General features: G+C 40.4%; 2 protein-coding genes across 7 annotated transcripts in view; one reads left to right on the plus strand and one right to left on the minus strand.

Annotated features, from left to right (window-relative positions):
- Window positions 1-10146, plus strand: part of si:dkey-174m14.3 (brain-enriched guanylate kinase-associated protein) — a 28864-nt gene extending 18718 nt beyond the window's left edge. For all 6 annotated transcript variants that reach the window (XM_020714461.1, XM_011491536.4, XM_011491535.3 and 3 more), the window contains 3 exons: window positions 3685-3792; window positions 4571-4651; window positions 7991-10146. In XM_020714461.1, the coding sequence (XP_020570120.1) occupies window positions 3685-3792; window positions 4571-4651; window positions 7991-9397 (1596 nt within the window). In that variant the 3' untranslated portion in view covers window positions 9398-10146. The remainder of the gene's footprint in view (window positions 1-3684; window positions 3793-4570; window positions 4652-7990) is intronic.
- Window positions 10147-11154: 1008 nt separating this feature from the next.
- On the minus strand, window positions 11155-13410 carry rdh14b (retinol dehydrogenase 14b). The gene is made up of 2 exons (XM_004083418.5): window positions 12986-13410; window positions 11155-12366 (listed from the first exon to the last, which is right to left on the minus strand). Exons 1-2 carry the CDS (start codon window positions 13370-13372, stop codon window positions 11749-11751), a joined length of 1005 nt encoding a protein of 334 aa, XP_004083466.2. The 5' UTR covers window positions 13373-13410; the 3' UTR covers window positions 11155-11748.
- Window positions 13411-13763: the final 353 nt, after the last annotated feature.

Here is a 13763-nt window from a genome sequence, read left to right on the forward strand (position 1 = left end):
CTGTTTGTGCCAGTGACATTAATTATGGCTTATTAAAACTGGTTGTCCTCCTTCCATGTGGCAGAGAGACAGCGAAAGCCTTGTTCCTCCGATCAGCGCCCTTTTTTTAGTCAGACTTTGCTTTTGTCCAAAGAAAGATACAATTAATTAGTCTGCCGGAGAACAATAGAAATGCTTATTAAATGGGTTTGTTACAGCACAAGATAACAGTCATTGCTGTCGCTATGAATGCAGCAGGTACAGATGATAAGCCGCTGAAGGTCAGACTGAGTGAAAAACATTTTTAGAAAAAATGCTGAGAGCTTTTTTTTTCCCAGAGAGGTGTTGTCATCAGCGTTTATGGATTCATGTCATATAGATCCTCCTGGAGGGGGAAGGAGGTGCTGAGTAAGTCTCTCTGCTATCGTGAAGCTTGTTTACTCCAGAGGTGCCACAAACCTATCTGACCCCTGAGCCCTGCACAAGTGCAGAAATGTAATTACAAGGCAGATAAACACAAGTGTCTGTTGATGCACTGCATTTTTTTCAACTGGTGTTTAAAGAAAAAAAAATAGTTCAGATTATAGCTACTGTGCATGAAAAGACATGGACTCCTTAAAAGGATTTTTCACATTTTATTAGTTGCAAAACGAAGTATTTTTCTCCAGTTTAGTCAAAGCTATTCATACTTGCAGTTTTGCTGTCATTTCAGCTTTAATGACCGGTTAACACATAAACCCCAAATGTCTTGAAGAAAGAAAAAACATTTGTTACTCTGTTTAATCTGTTGTTTTGGTGGAATGAAGCCCAGGTGGATTGTGGGTGCTTCATCTTTCATCACTGCTTGGAGAATCTATATGTTGCAAGCTATAAGCCAGTCTGTCATGGCACGCTCCTGAATCCACTGGCTGGGTGGTTCTCTAGGTCCCTGTGTTTTCAGCTGTGCTGCAATGAAAGGTGTTAAGGGGAGCTGTGACTGTACGAGCTCGTGCACTGTCTGTCACCACACGGAACTAAAGTATTTATTGATTTAATTGTATGTTTTTCTTTCTGTGTCTGTCCTTTATCTATCAAAAAGAGCCTGGATTTTTAGTGTCTTTTTGATTCTTTTTGGTGTCTTTTAGTTTCAGATCTTCTGCTTTGCCACCTTTTTGGTTCTCATGTGCTTCTCATGTTTTATGCCTTAGTCAATACTAGGGATGGGTATAGTTAAGGTTTTAACAGTAATACTACTCTCATTGATAGTGCTTATTGATCCGGTATTTTAACGATACTCTTATCGATACTTTTTGAGTAAAAAAATAAATAAATAACAAATTAAGAACATAAAGTGTTTTATTTCCTCGTTATGCATCACTGTTTTTTTAACAAAACATTTTACTTTATACATTTTTCCAACTTGAAAGGTAAAATGCATGAAAAAAGAAATTATTTAAAGAAAAATAAACAGCAATGTTTTGACATATTGCTGTCATGATGCAAATATAAAACAAATTAAATAAATGTTTGAGTTCATAAGATCATCCCAGAGAAAGTCTCTGCTTCAACTCCCGCAGTGAAAGCTGCGTCTATGGCTACATTCACACTGCAGGGCTTAATGCTCAATTCCGATTTTTTGAAAAAATCAGATTTTTTTGGAAGGCCGTTCATATTTCCAATTAAATGCGAACATTTGTGATCTCCTGTGTGACCGTGAAATGACCCAGAAGTGACCTTCATGCGCAAAAGAGTACTCGGAATTCGAACTCAAAACCGGAATTGGGTCGTTTCAGCCTGCGGTGTGAATGTAGCCTATATCTGACGCCCGTGTTTTCATCTCATTGTAGCCAAAGCCCCTCCCCCGCCTCTCTACCTGCTTTTCCTCTCTACCTGTTCACCTGTTCACATCCTCTGCAGCAGCGAGTTGTTTTTTCCCGCGCCCCTCCAGTATGTTCTATACAGAGAGCGCAAAATACGGTCATCATAGCAGCAGGTTGACATGATAGTCGGGGTGCTCCAGCACAGATTCAATTAATTTTACGCGCGCGCCGCGTACTGTCGGAACAACAGCTCCGCCCCCCATGCACATAAATGGCCAGACAGACTTCTCCTCTTCAGCGAGAATAGCTAAATTAATATCATCATTAATTAATGGACAATTGACTAACTTGGTGGGTTAAATATGGCAGATAACGTTTATATCTTGTGGGACACAAAGAAAATGCGAATTCTCCAGTGATGATAGCAGAACCGTTGAGGTCAGATCTTACCGATACTGTGGCCTTGAAGAATGTTGCCCCGGGGCTCGTTTAATACCAGGGCTCGGTACCCATCCCTTTTCACAACTGCGGGTGGATACGGGCTGTCTGCGAGTGAAAAATGGGCAATTCTCTATGAGTCACGCAGGTGGCCTGCACAAAATTTTAAGATCATAGGTCACTCCGTGAGCCTGAAGAGGAAAAATGTTTTAGCACGTTTTTATCCATGGGGATAATGTGGGCAACAGGTCATGGCAAACACTTCTACAACATGTCAGGCTAAGTAAGCAGTTAGTAGGAGTGATGCAGGCGTGTCGTGGTGATTTTTCCTTTTTTCAACCCACCTGAAATCTGCGCACTGTGCAAGCAGCCCATTAGCTCTGTTCAAGTGATAAATGCGTGCTTCGTGCAAGCAGCCTGACTGTTAGAAATTAACAAATTAGACAGTGTAGCTTGTGTGGGATTCTACAGGCATCCTACCGGTACTTATGTATCCACTACTCGCCCCGTGTGCACTGCATTTGTGTGCAGTTAGTAAGGGTCCAGTACTCGCACCTTACTACCGATTAGAGTGTGGCGTTAGAGCATCAAACAGAATCACCCGTACGTCATAGGTGCATGTAACTTGCATAATCTTAACAAATACTTTTCGATAAACTTATCACACATACGACAATGGTACATTGCATTTAAGGTGACCGCACTAGCCACAATGGAACTGCAAGACAAATCTGTACTATGTCGCCTCCCCTCTCTACAACTCTCCAAAAAGCTCTGTAGGTACATGTAATTAAGGCATTTCCAAGATCCTTGGGGTGTCTGTTTTTGGTTTTATGACTGGTTTAGTTTTTTCACTAAGTCAAGTTTGTTCATGAGTCCATCCCCTGAATTTGGGTTTCTCATAACCCAGTTTGTGACAGTAATTAGCCTCAGAAGGGTTTGCTTTTACAACCAGAACAACAATAATACATTATTTCACCTTTTAGAGAAAAAGAGGTTTGTTTAACTAAACTTCTGGAATGACCGAGTTTATTTTAAATGATTTTACTACATGGAACCTTTCTAACAAAAAAAGGATCTCTGCCTCTAACACTCACCCTGGCACACACATGCACTGAATTGAAAATACATGATTAATACAAACAAAAGGGTATTTGTGTCTTTTTCTCTGGCAGAAAAAGTGCTGAGAGTGAAGTTAGTGATCACACCTATCTGAAAGCCTAACATACACAACCACACACGCAGACGTTTCTTTAAACAAAGGACACATGCTGCAGAAATAATAAGTTGCCATATGTGTTTCCATATGGTATGTACTTATGAATTCAGACAAGAAATATTTTAGTACTTTGTAAAAACATCATGTAGACTGAAGACGGAGCTTAGATAAGAAGAAGCATCAAAAAAACTTAAATTCTGTGAAAATATCGACTCAACTGAAATGTAAGTGGTGGTCTTCTGTTGTCAGTCGCAGCATCACGATGATGAAAAACGAGCTCTAAGCAGAGAGATCATCGTTCTCAACAACCACCTGATGGAGGCGAAACTCACCATCGAAAAGCTGCAAGAGGACAACGTAAGCTAAAACCATGTTTTGTTAAACTACTTCAGAACCCAACAAATCGTGTTCTTTTATCATGACCATGCCTGGTCTGAGAACAGAAGGGTACTTTAATAAAAGATTAAAATTATTGTGTTTTTTTTAACAAATCCTGGTGAATCCAGTGTGAACTGGATACAATGAAACAGCTAGTAGTTCATCCCATCAACAAACTCTTGCAAAAACAAAATTGGTTGGCATTCATCTAATGTCCTAAGAATTTAATTAAAATTTATATTTTAAATTTGCAAAAAGTAATTCATCTGTTGGTGACTTTCTACAGTGATGCAATGCATCTTCTCCCTCTCTATACTTGTCTAGAAGGTCACTCAAAACAAATGGTGCATCTGTGGTTCTCTTTCTCTGCATGCAACCATACTGCTGCTCATGTTCACGTCTGCAAAGAATAGAATTTCTTATGTTTGCATATCCTCTTGAGATAAAAAAATCAAAATTACTAATAATAGCAATAATAAATTCATCATAATGTAAAAAAAAAGCTAATTCGTTGGTTTTTGGAGCGACAAAGCTAAAATATTATTGATTAAAACCCTTTCTTTTATGTGATTTAGTCCTGATTTGCAAACGTGAAGAAATTATTATTATTTAAAAATGCTCATTACTTCAAATACCAGAAGATTGTTTCCCACATTTGAAATGGACTTGGAAAAGTTTTAGTTGTTGTTGGTGGATAAAAAAGCAAATTCTAAGCAATATCATTTTCCTCTTTATTGTCCCACTTGCAACCCTGCAGGACATGTACAGAAAGGATTGCAACCTGGCGGCTCAGTTGCTGCAGTGCAACAAGTCACTCTACGGAGCCCAGCTGTCTGAGGTAAACACATTCTTTCAAGCTTGCATCAGAACTTTTCACTTGAATTTTATGCATGTAAGTTTGCATTCTATAAGAGATTTGATGCAAAGGAAAAATAAGAACAGGGTGATTTTTTTTTTTTTGAGAAAGGGAGTGTTATTTTGGATGAAGGATTTTCTGTCACGCCAGTCTCACAATGTCACGTTGCCCTTTATGAGCCAGAAAAGATAAGAGGGAAAACTTGGCAGGGTGATGGAAACTGGAGGTCACTGCAGGAGGAAAGTAGATGTAGCAGAAAGATCAAAGCCGCTTGCTAGTTTGATAATTAATGTTTCTCCAGGAGAATAAGACCATAGACTTAACTGGTATTTTAAATTAGAGTGCAATAAGTGGGCATTTTGTCTAAAACAGTGGTCTGCATCCTGAGAAAACTACATGCTGCTCTTGTATCCCCCCATTGTGGCTCTTTGGCTTATTATGCAAAATGCTATATTGAATATTTACATATCAGTACTGACATTTATTGTCAGTAATGTATTATTAGATAAGAAGATATATGTATTTTTAAAATTGGATTCTACTCCAATGTTGTCATTTTTATAAATATTTGTAGTAAAAGGAGAAAAAGGATACAGGTACACCAGATAGAATATTCCATGTTTGAATTTCTTACATTTTTATTTATTTACATTTTTTAAATTAAATGTTCTGCAGCAGGATCTTTTTTTGACACAGGGTGTGTTATTTTATTTTGAAAAGAACTTGTTCTGCTTTCAAAATTAAGAAAAAGTTTAAATAGTTAAATATAACCCTGACATATTTCAATTATTGTAAATGTTTAAAAGCTTCATTTAGAAAACTATGGCTTGGTGTTCACAATAAATTAAGTATATTTTTCTAAAGGTGAGACATTTTCTCTAGCTGAGTTTTGGTCAGAAATAAACTGCTCCAAATGGCTCTTTTGGTGTTAAAGGTTGCAGACTCCTGGTCTATAAGATATAATAGTTTGGCATTTTGATTATATCGTTCATAATTTAAACGGAGGGCTCGCAGCAGATTGCAGGAGTGAGACCAAAATCTTTTCGTGTTTGATTCTGTTTCCTGGCTTTACAACTGAGGCACAGACTGTGCTGTAGATCTCACTTATTTATTTATTTTTTGCTCCTGACAGTCAGTGTTGTTAAGCCAGCAAGTAATCACACTGCACCAGGTTTGGTCATCATGTAATAATGTGACAATGGTTAAGTGCAAGTCAGCAGGAAAATTTCTTCAAGGCACATTGTGAGGCGAAGGACGGTGAAGATAAAACTACATCGTGCGGCAAAAATGCAGATGGGAAAAACTCTGCAACCTCATCATACTCTGCTGCTGTTGCTTGTGAAAAGGATTCATGTGGGTATTGATGAGTGTTTTAACACTGGACAGGCTTGGCTCCACTTTTCCGCAGCATCAGCCGTGCTCCTTGTCCATGGGACAATCGAGCTGGCCAGTGTCCACAAGGTTAAAGGATGCCTCTCTGGGTATTATCTATATTGCTGAAATGCATTTGGTTGCATAACATTCCTACAAGGAAAACGTGCATTACTCAGGATGACATTAGGAAAGCTCCTAAACATGTTGAAGATCTGAGGCTATGCATGCACTCCTTGTGCTTTCACTGATCTGCAGCTCCTGTGGGTGAAATCTAATCAGATGTGTATTGATAAACTGTGCTGCTGCATTTTTAAGGAGCGCACTTTAGTGCTTTTTGCTCTGCTGCACAACAAACACAGAGAAGCCATGAAGTGACTCAGCTTGCATTTCCGATCAGCACACAGAAATCCTCTTTCTTGAAAGAACCAAAGAATGCGAGCACGGAAACTGATCCACACGTGCTCGTCTTTTCTCCAGCATTACCAACAGAGCCAACTAAACTTTCAATTGCCTTGACTCTCATCGCTAATACGCAACAACTGACCAGATTCCTGATGATGACGTACAGCAGCTAAACTATTCCTAGTTTCTATGGAGAGGTGCAGATCGAAGATGTAAGCTTTTATTCTGAGAAATTCTCAAAAAAGATTTTTTTTTTTGCTTCCATAGCAACTGTATGTCCTCACGCTTTGAGTTTTCTGCGAAAGAAAGGGACGTATTTTTTTATAGCAGTTGTAAACTCAATTTGTCCTCTCCAGGCACGTAAATGCATGTTCTTGGAAATCAATGACATATTTGGAAGGATAGTGCCGCTGATGGGGAAAATTCCATTTAAATGCTTCACAAAGACAAACCTGAGAAAATAGTTAGTGAAATAGGTTAAAGCAGGTAACACTTGTTTTCAGAAAACGGAGAAAAGCTTTGGACATCAAGCCAAACCAGAAGTTCTGGCTCACCTTGTGAAACACTCACAGCCACTATGGATCATGCTTGAAGACAGACTTGTTGCAAAACTCTGAGTGCCAAAGATTTATGGCCAAACTCTCCAAGACGGTGTTTAAATTAGACAAAAACACAAAGATCTCTAAAATCTTTATTGAAAAAATACCCTGGAGAAAAAAAAGTGGTTGCTGGCTCGGAAGTAAAGGTATTCTTGTTCTTCCAACATGAATAAGCATTTCCACATCATGATTACCTAAACGTAGCTTTAAGTACCAGAGAGGATTTCCCTTTGACCACATTGAGTTCAATTCATGTATTTGTAAGATGAACCACAGTTGCACATCAGTCGATTAGTCGATTGCTTCATATTCTTTAAATGCTGTTGTTGAGGGAACAGTGGGCTCAATTGGTTGATGTAAAATAAAATACTGGAAAACTCTTTTTGATCAATTTAGTGGCCTTAGAGTGTCTATCGTAAGACTAGAAGATCCTGCATCATCAGAAAAATGCCACAAGAACGTGTTAAAAACACCGCTTTCATTGGAGTGGGTCTTTTAGGGGTTGGATTGGAGGGGGCTAAACCACCAAATAGTTCCCAAGCGCAGCTGTGTCTGTAACTCACAGCTCCCCCAGGGGATGGGTCAAATGCGAAGAACAAATTTTCCCCTCCCAGGGGTGTGACAACTCATAGAACTTTAACTTGAACACTTCTATCAAACTGGCAGCTTGTAACCGGACACAGATGAGCCTAAACTCTGTCGATCCGCTCTAGCTTTAATTGTTTTTCAGATGAAAGTCTTTAACATTCACAGTCTGACAGGTTTTAGTTAGAATCACTTCAGGGAGTGTTCAATAGTGCAATGAAGGGTAAAGTGTCCGATCTACAGTTCACCATCCATTAATTAAGGCTTGTGTTGAAAACCTCAGTGTAAAATATGCAGTATTTTTACTCTTTAAATTTATCTCACTTGTTCTTCCCGCCTTCTTTGTTTCCCTGATATTTAGCTGCCCGCTGATGTTCAGGAGCGACTATCCATGCACCTGGAAGAGTCTCCTCTCTGCCACAGCTACCCAGACTCTGTCCAAGGGTCCCTCATCTCCAAAGTGCTTGAGAATCCAGATGAAGCCTGCAGCAGCAGTAAAGCCTCTCGGTCACCTAGCCCTCCACCCCAGGAACATGCTTTTATTTTGGAGAGATTAGGTCCTGGTGATAGGCTGGGGCTCCGTGCGGCCTACAAATCTGACCTGTACAGTAGCGACACAGCCCTCTACTGTCCTGATGACCGTCAGAGGGAGAGGAGGCCCAGCATGGATCTTCATGGCCAGAGGACGATGCTGTACGGTCCCCAGAATTCCACCGACAGCACCCCAGAGGACGATTCAGGGGGTATGAGAGCTACCTATTCCCAGGAGCATTTTGCTAAATTTCCCGCCACAGTGGGTGGAGGTTCCAGTTCTTATTCCAGTTTTAGTGGAGGGGGCTCTGAAGACAAAGGGAATGGTCCACCCAGCAGCGCAGCATCCTCTCCCCAGCATCACTCCCTGTACATGGACTGGAGAGATGCAGGAGACTATGAAAGAGGAAGCGACACATCTTGGGATGGGGGCAGTCCAGGAAGCTTTGCCAACACTCATCCTTTCCAGCAGACTGAGCTAAGCCATCACCAGAATGGCAGCTCACCGGTTTACAGCCGCACCATGTCCTCCTGTTTCAGCGAGCCCTATGAGCCGCTCCCCCCATCTTCCTCCCCGAGTGTTGCCTATGGAGATAGCCGCAGAGGCAGCACGTTGGCCCCAGAAGAGGAGGAGCTGATTGGTCGATGGAGACAGCTCAGTGTTGAGGACTTGAGCGCCCACAGCTACCGCAGCCCCGGCCGAGCCTCACCTTACAGCTTCTCAGAGCAGCACTTCTCTGTCCGCCCTGCCAAGATTCGGCTGGGGCCGCTGTACAGCAGCTTCCAGGAGGGCGCAGACTACTACCATCATGCAGCGGGTGCTATGGATGCAGTGTGGGTTGGTGCCAGCCCCGAATGCAGCCCAGGTCTGCGGCAGGCGCACAGCCAAGCCCACTTATATCAAGCTGAAGGCAGCCAAGGGTCAGAGCACAGCCTCTACCACTCAGGAAGCTCCAAAGACAGAGAGGGCAACGTTGCAGCCGGCGGCCAGAGCACAGAATACGTAGACCCAAGCCCCAACAGCTCCACAGAGTCTCTTCATCAAAGGTCCCTTGAGATGGCTGCAGAGCTGCAGCACTACCAAGCAGAGATGCATGACTTCCCCGCACAAGTGGGTCCTTCATCACCATCTACCCCAAACCCTCCATCCCCGTACAAACAACAGTTTGGTACACTGGGACTTACCAGGAAGGACAGTCTGACAAAAGCCCAGCTTTATGGAACACTTCTGAACTGAAGGACCTTCCGGTCAGGTTTTGGTTTTGACCCGACAGAACACAGGGCTGGGATGTTCCTTCCCTTCTGTTGGCTCTAAAACAGCTCGGGGAGCAGCAGGAGTCAAATAAATAATGAGGATATTACTGCACTGGCTTGTATGGGGAGGCTGTTTACAGGCGTCCATGAGTCAGGAGCTGAATAAAGAAGGCAGAGAGGAACCTGTGGAACAATCGAGATGTTCCACAAATGTAAAAATATATACTAGACACATATTGAGTGATATATTTTGTATTTAGCTGTAATCAACAATCTTAAATAACTGCAAGTCTTCTTGGTAATCACAAAAATTGTACATAAATGAGACTATTCTATATTTAAAAGCTCACAGGCGCCCTTCACCGCTGAATACAGTTTAGTTTTAGTCGTTCCTGAAGATACTTTTAAAGAGGAGCGTTAAGAGAGGGGTTAATTAAAACAAACTAATCTCCAAACCTTTTTTCGTCTGTTTACTGGATTTGACGATATTCATGATTGTGTTTTGCTATTTGATGGAACGTTCCAAGCTATATACTTATCTTAGCGGTCACCGCTTCTCTATCTTTTTCTCTTCTGTATCTCTGAGAGGTTTTCCTTTGCCCCCGTTCTACCTCAGATTGGAACTCCCACACCCAGTTAAGCCTCTGTGTCCCTGTTTCTTTAACAATCATGCACGTTTATATATTTTGATGGTTTTGTTCACCTAATAAAGCACAAACTATACTGAAAAGATCTTGGCCTTTGTTTATTTTTGCATGTTGGCGATTTAAATGTAAATATCTGACTTTATTATAATTATTATTAAAATGTTGTTGTTTTCTTGTCAAAGACGACACAAATCACAAATGTTTTTTCAGGTCAAAGAAATTTAAATATAATCTCAATTTTCTCTTGTATAAATGTTGTCTGGAAGATGCATTTTGGGAGAAATCCTGCTCATATTTGTTGATCCAAATGTCCAAAGTAGCACTTTTTACTTTATACTGATAATTATTTAATTGGGGTTTTTTGTTTTGTTTTGAGGAGAGAGGAAAAAACTACACGATAAATCCAGTTATAGCTTCAGGTGAAACTATTCCTGCTTTGTGAATACTGCATGCAGGTTTGTTTTTTTAAAAGGTTGTCACTCTATAACAGGAAATTTAATTTTGAAATGCTCTAAGCTGCTGTTTCAGTTTCTCTTTTTCAGAGCAAAACCTGCAAAGAGTTTAACGTTCAAGCTTTTTGTGTCTACCGTGGGATTTAAATACATTTAGAACAACGTTCACATAAAGAACGGGACCCATACCGTATTTTCCTCACACCTTAACAATGTAAGCAAAGTTTGCCTTCAGCACAGTTGAGACACACAAGGCCAATTCAAGACAGCCTTTTAGCACAAACAAAACAACTTTTCTGTCCGAGAAATACTGCGGCCTGGCAATGGACCTCCTTTGTAAACCCAAAAACTTTGGGGTATAAATTTTAGAGTAGAAATACTACCATCTGACCTTGGAACCAGATGATATACTGGCTTACATAGTGAGTTTTCAGGGGTGTAAAAATATAAGTAAATACATAAAAAGCAGTCGAGTTTTTTTCTTCTTTTTGGACCCAGACTTTTAATCATAACGTAAAATTCCCCATAATTCAAGGAACTTGAAAGTTTTGTTTTGACTATTTTTTTGCTAATCAGAAGGGTACAGCAAAAAATGTGTTTAATACTGACCTGATGATATGAAAGTCAATTAGGGACAGAAATTATATACATTAATTTATTCAGCATTAAAATACATAGCACATTGTTTCAGAAATGTTCAGAAAATTCTGGATCTTGCTCTACTATAATACAGGACCTCCACTCTTTTTTTTTCTACAAAAAGTAATTGAAAGTTAGGATAATATTAGTATTCAATCCTTAAAACCAACTTTGATTCATTAATTGTGGCTAGTTGATGCGCAATTTCTTTTTCTTTTTTAACTCTGCCGTTGATTTGCTAAAGAAAACACAGGAGATCAAAGTCAGCCACTAGGGGGAGCTACAGTGCAGCAGCAGCAGCAGCATTTTGAGTGATAAACTGCAGAAAATCTAAAATGCTGCACAAGTATAAGCACAATTTCTTATTTTATAGTGATTTTTTCACGTACTTTTGCAGTTTACATATGAATAAAACAGCTTAAAAGTGCACTGTGTAAAAATCTTTTTACAAGAATTTGATCTTCGTGAAGTTGTTTTGCGGACTTCACCAACCAAAATCCTCATTTTAAAATTGGCACAAAATGTTTTTGAACATTGTCATTCAAAGAAATACAACAAAGCTCAATCTACTGCTAGAATTCTGAGCTTGTATTTGTTCACTCAGCGATTCCAACCATTCTTCTGCTCATGTCCCACAGCCTCTTGGCCGCCTGCTCATCTGTAGCTTTGGACATCAGCTTCTCCTCCTCACAGTTGGCAAAGCACTTCCCCGACACTCCCTCCACGTCTGGGGAGCAGACCAGATAGAGTGGAGTCTGAGCTCCCTCCAGTGGGCTTTTAAAAAAGACCAGCGAGGCCAGGTAGAAGAGTGGCTTAGCCAGGAGAGGGATCTGAACGTGTCTGCCAAGTCTGGTCCGCACAATACCCGGGGTGAGGGCGTTGACGGTGACCCCTGTGTCCTCTAACTGACGGGCAAGCTCTAGTGTGAACAGCAGGTTGGCCAGTTTGCTCTGGCTATAGCAAAAAGCTTTGTTGTAGCCATTTTCACTGTTTAAATCATCAAAATTAATGTGGCCATATTTGTAAAGTTTAGAAGAAACCACGACGATGCGGCTGGGAGCTGAGGCCTTCAGGAGGTCCAGCAGCAGGTGAGTGAGGAGGAAATGACCCAAGTGGTTTACTCCAAACTGCATCTCAAAGCCTTCCTCCGTCTTTGTGTAGGGACACTGGTAGATGCCTGCATTATTGACTAACACATCGATCTTGGGCTCCTCCTATAAGAAAGAAAAAAAAACATTTAAAATCACTTCAGTATTTCTCACTTTGATGAAATGTTTTCACAAAAAAACAGCTGAAAATGCTCTTTTTCAAATAATTTAAGTTATTTCCGGACAACAGCAATAATGTGTTTCATAACTTGAGTTAATAACATAAAGTGCATGCAATCTATTAGTGTTTTAAAGTTTTTCTTCTTTTCATTTTTAAATACATTTAAATACCTATTACCTATTTCGAGATGTTTTGACCCAGGCTATTGTGTGTCACAAAAATAGTTTTATTGTGCCTTTTTCTTGAAAAGTAACACAAATACAACATTTAGGAAAATATTTGATTGGTAGACAAAAGCTAGCAAAAAATGTTTCTACAATTGATTTACTTTAAAGGACATATTTTAGACAGGAAGTTAATTAAGCACCATGGACAGCTCCTTTACAGTCAGGTCACAACAGATGCCCTTTCAGAGCTGGACACAAAAGCTAGACTTTTCTACACTCTAATTCAAACAAAGGGTAAACGTGGAGGCAACGATTCATGAAAGAAGAATAAAATAATAGTATTATGAATATCAAATAATAATAATAATGAGTTGATCGACCTGCTCCATCTTCTTACTTTATTTATTTCCTCACAAAATGTCCTGACTGATGTGAGGGAAGCGAGGTCCAGGTGTTTGATGACCACCTCTCCCTTCTGTGCTCCAGCGTCTCTCTGGATGTCCCGAGCTGCTTCTTCGGCGCCTCGCAGGTCCCGACAGGCCATGATGACCCGGGCTTGGAGCTTCAGCAGCTCCGCGGTCAGAGCCTTGCCGATCCCGCTGTTAGCTCCGGTCACGATCACTGTCTTCCCCAGCATGGTGGCGGCGGGATACCTGAGCAGCTGGACGGCCTTTTGTCGGGGGAACAAGCGGCGCATTAGGAGGAGAACCCCACCGCCGACCACAGCAGCCACGAGCACCGCGGTGGACATGGAGCCGGTAGAGGACGGGACTTGTTTATCCATACCGGGACTGTTATGTCAGGAAGTGGCTGAGTTAACCCGGAAGTAGTTCTATAGCTAGCTTAAAGTTGATAAAATATATATGTTTTATAGCAATGTAATAATCGTTTTAAGTGACTGGAACAAATATTAAAAAATAAACTTGGCTTAGATGAATAGTTTACGGTAATAATTTAAGTATTTGAAAAACAATCGGTGGAACTACTTCCGGAAGTTGTTTTATTTTTTGTAAATTTATTTATTTATTAATTTGTTTGTTTGTTTATTTATTTATTTACTTACTTACTTACTTATTTAATTAATTATGTATTTGTTGGTTTAGGAGGTTTAGATGAACAAAACAGTTTGTTATTTTAAATCAAACCACTTTTTAAAAACATTTCATAACATAAGT

This window comes from Oryzias latipes, chromosome 24 (assembly GCF_053564925.1).
Source record: "Oryzias latipes strain Hd-rR chromosome 24, Olatipes_Hd-rR_3.1".
NCBI lineage: Eukaryota > Metazoa > Chordata > Actinopteri > Beloniformes > Adrianichthyidae > Oryzias > Oryzias latipes.

What these genes read in the sequence shown, in the direction of transcription:
- rdh14b (XM_004083418.5), bottom strand. Translation starts at nt 13,372, where the DNA reads ATGGATAAACAAGTCCCGTCCTCTACCGGCTCCATGTCCACCGCGGTG. An exon ending in TTTGTGAGGAAATAAATAAA is followed by an intron (nt 12,367 to 12,985) that starts GTAAGAAGATGG and finishes TCTTTCTTATAG; the next exon opens with GAGGAGCCCAAGATCGATGT.